Source organism: Echinops telfairi, unplaced genomic scaffold (assembly GCF_000313985.2).
Source record: "Echinops telfairi isolate 266 unplaced genomic scaffold, ASM31398v2 ScPeMD7_9;HRSCAF=40, whole genome shotgun sequence".
Taxonomy (NCBI): domain Eukaryota; kingdom Metazoa; phylum Chordata; class Mammalia; order Afrosoricida; family Tenrecidae; genus Echinops; species Echinops telfairi.
The window spans coordinates 80,401,200-80,404,727 of record NW_022103906.1 but is presented as its reverse complement, the minus strand read 5'-3'; the positions used below and the strand labels follow the sequence as shown (position 1 = coordinate 80,404,727).

Here is a 3,528-nt window from a genome sequence, read left to right as displayed (position 1 = left end):
CTCACACCACTGGTCCTGAAGGGATCATCCGCCCTGGATTCCCTGTTTCCAGTTCCTATCTGTACCAGTATACATCCTCTGGTTTAGCCAGACTTGCAAGGTAGAATTGGGATCATGATAGTGGGGGAAGTGGGGGAGGAAGCATTTAGGAACTAGAGGAAGACTAGTTCCTTCTTTTAACAGTCCATTTCCTCCAAACTCTCGGCTATTTCTTTTTAGTAATTAAAGTATGCTTTTACACTGGGCTTTAGCATTACGTCTTTCCTGGGCTCTTTATATATTCCCCTTAGCTCTTTATGCTCTTCTTTGAAGAACGCTGCCCTCTTCAATTTATACCACATCAAAGTGGCAGCTTTGTCATCCTTGAGGGATTCAAATTGTGTTCCTTTTAAATGGCCTTTGCGTTTAGATTAACCAAAATATCTGCACGGACTAGAAGGCAACTGCAGTTTGGGGGGCATATGTGTTAGACAGGGTTAATAAACTATCTCAGCATATTACTACGTCAACCTTTGATCTACTCAAATACAGAGTAATGCATCTCAGTGACTCCTGAAATGAACGAATATGATTCCTAGCAGGCAGGCCTGGTATAGACTCACAGCAACCACAGATTGATTTCCGAGACTGGATCGTTAGGGTAGCAGATAGCCTCGTTTTTCCCGAAGAGTGGCTCGTGGGTTTGAACCACCAATCTTGCAGCTTGCAGGCTAATACTTACCACCAGGACTCTTGGTGCTCAATAAATATTGTTGAATTAATAAGTCAATCGAGGACTCAAAAACCCCCAGGAACTGAAGTAAATTCTGTTTTAGTCGCCTGTGAACCATTAAGTTGCTTATTGGGGTCTATATTACCAATTTCTAGGCAGAGAAGGTCTTGAAACTATGTCCTAAATACAGGCCAGTCAGCAAGGGCTGCCACTGTCACTGTCACTGGGCCCTAGAGGAACTTTCCCAAAGTGCGAGGGCAGCAGTGTGATCAAGGAGCTTACTGCGGAGAACCAGGGCTGCCCTGGAATGGGGACAGGGCAGTTTGGACCTTCTCGCGTACTGGACAGAGGAATAAGCCCGCTCTCATTCACGTCTATGAGACACTCACACAGCGAAGGACTCCCCCGACCTCCGAAGAAGACCCCGCTACTCACGTTCGCCCTCTTAGCTGCTTGCATCGCCATCTTGGCTTACTGATGTAATGACCGCAGCTAATACTGGAATCTTCGGGCTATCTACTTAGAGCACAACAATGTCAAATACTGGATATCAACGTCCGGGCTCCTCCGGTAGCTGCTGAAACGCGCGGCTGTCGCCGTTTCACGTCGAGACGCGCTGACGTACAAGTTGTTGTTGCTTTACAGGAAGACTCCGACCGGAACCAAACAGATACAAGCGAGGCCGGAAAATGAGTGACGTTACTTCCGGTTCCCGAACAGGAAGGGGCGGAACCACAGCTCAAAGAAGGGCGGTGTTCCGGTCGGGAAGACCCTGCATAGGGCCAGCTAACCGGATGAGGCGGGGCATAGGGGGTGAGAGGTGGTGCAGAGTCCAATAGGTTGAGGGAAAGGATGGGGCGGGGCGTAAAGCTGCAGACTGGCTTACTGTGTGGGATACGAGGGGATGACTTGGGCTTCCGTCAGTTCCCAAGCCGCAGTTCAGAAGTTCCGACGGCTTCACTTTATCCTGAAATACCGGCCCTTCGTGGCCTGCTCTCAGGTTGAGCCTTGACCCGACAGGCCTCTCCAGTAATCTTGGGGCCCCACCCGCCCCCCATCTCACCCCACCCAGTCCCAGTCCCAGTCCGGCCGCGCTTGTTCCTGGGGCTGACAGTGAGCACATCATGCGTCAACTCCACTTTTTATTTCTTTAGACCTGCTTAACGTGTATCAGTTGACAAGGGCGAGAAGGGGCAATGGTTTCGATCGTTTGGCGATGAATTTTCTTCTAGTTTACTGTGCAAACATGTGCCCGGTGCTGCTCCCTCTGCTTCACCGGGGCAACGTCAACACGATTTTGCCCATGTTCCTGTTCGCTTCCATGTGCACGTGGGCCTCTTGGATTTCAGTCACTGGGTAGACTCTATCCAGAACGGGCAACAGACATTGGGAGGCCTCCGAGGAGAAGTGAGGCAGAACTTGTTCGGTGAAAGTTTTCACCAGCGTCTGCTTGTACTAAAATAGGAAAAGGAACTCGTGAGCTTGGACCCGACGGCCTTGCACTGCCGCTCCCCAACCTGCTCTGCTTTTCTGCTCTCTCTGAACGCGATACACATCTGAAAAAGTACACGGGGGTACCTTTTAATCATACCCTTTATTTACCTGCCCCCAAATAGGTAACGTCTCTCCTATATCAGATAATGATTGAGGCTGGGATTGGAATATTACTGTAAGTAGCAGCCAGGGCGCTGTTCTAAAATAAAAGTTTAAGCAAGCAGCAGCCAGGGACAGGGTTACTTGAGTTCAGTCCTCCAGCAGTTGTAAAACCCATCCTGGGGAGCATTCCCTAAGTTGGTGCTTGTTAGAACTTTCTTAGTACATGGAAGATCATCCCTTTGGAAACAGTCTTGGAACTTTCAGAAGTACTTTTTAATGTGTACAATACTTTATTCATTCTGTTACAAAGTTTAGATTATATATGAAGTATTAGCCACCCTCTTTCCAGGATGCTCAGGTTTCTGTTGACCCACCCTAATTTATCCTCAGAAATTGGGCTCTTTATATATCCACAGGTAAGTTTCTACATCTGCCTAACCAAAGATTTGCTCGAATATCACTTATCACCCAAACAAAGAGTCGATTCCAATTCATAGTGAATTGGAGAGCGGAATAGAACCACCCATTGGATTTCTAAGGCTGTAATAGTTACGGAAGCAGAAAGCCACATCTTTCTTCTGGTGGCTGGTGGGTGAATCAAATGGCCTAACTTTTCCATGAGTGGCCCACTGAGCCACCACGGTGCCTTTCTCAGACTTTCATGTAATTGAAAGAACATGTTTTCTCTTCATTGATCACTTACCATTTTGTCTCTAGATCTTAGCAGACTAGTGATCAGACTTCCTCGTTTAAAAAGTAGCTTGGATAGCAGAGGCCCACTGATGTCATCTCCTCCCATGAGACCATAGAGGATCCAGCGACCATCAAGAGCCAGGCAGTTGACATTCTTCTCCCAATAGGATCCACCTATGCAGTCTAGAATAAGGTTGACTCCAGCACCTTTCACGTGAAACACAGATTTGTGATGCCAGGCAGGCTCAGAAAACTTGGCGTAAAATATGTCTCTGTGGTATATTTGTGGATATATGAGTTTTATTATGTACAGGTGTAAAAGGTAAATTTATAGGTTGGAACTAGAAGCCTTGCACATGGAAGCACTGTTGTCAATGGAGTTCAGGAACTGAACTCTATCATGACATGTGTAAATAAATAGTTCATCTTTTATGATCCCTAGACACAAGACCTTTGGGACTTTCATTTGCTGATGGGGCAAATGAGAAGAAACAGCTAGAAACATCAATTAATTGTAACTTGGAATG

At 47.0% G+C, this 3,528-nt stretch overlaps 2 protein-coding genes across 2 annotated transcripts in view; both read right to left on the bottom strand.

The window, feature by feature from the left end:
• SF3B6 (splicing factor 3b subunit 6) overlaps positions 1 to 1,381 on the bottom strand; it is an 11,944-nt gene extending 10,563 nt beyond the window's left edge. The window contains exon 1 of the mRNA XM_004696062.2: positions 1,148 to 1,381. Coding sequence (XP_004696119.1) covers positions 1,148 to 1,177 — 30 coding nt within the window. The 5' untranslated portion in view covers positions 1,178 to 1,381. The remainder of the gene's footprint in view (positions 1 to 1,147) is intronic.
• Positions 1,382 to 1,841: 460 nt separating this feature from the next.
• The window catches only part of TP53I3 (tumor protein p53 inducible protein 3), a 22,422-nt gene continuing 20,735 nt past the window's right edge, over positions 1,842 to 3,528 (bottom strand). The window contains exons 3-4 of the mRNA XM_045286589.1: positions 3,012 to 3,208; positions 1,842 to 2,167 (exon numbers count right to left, since the gene is read on the bottom strand). Coding sequence (XP_045142524.1) covers positions 1,985 to 2,167; positions 3,012 to 3,208 — 380 coding nt within the window. The 3' untranslated portion in view covers positions 1,842 to 1,984. The remainder of the gene's footprint in view (positions 2,168 to 3,011; positions 3,209 to 3,528) is intronic.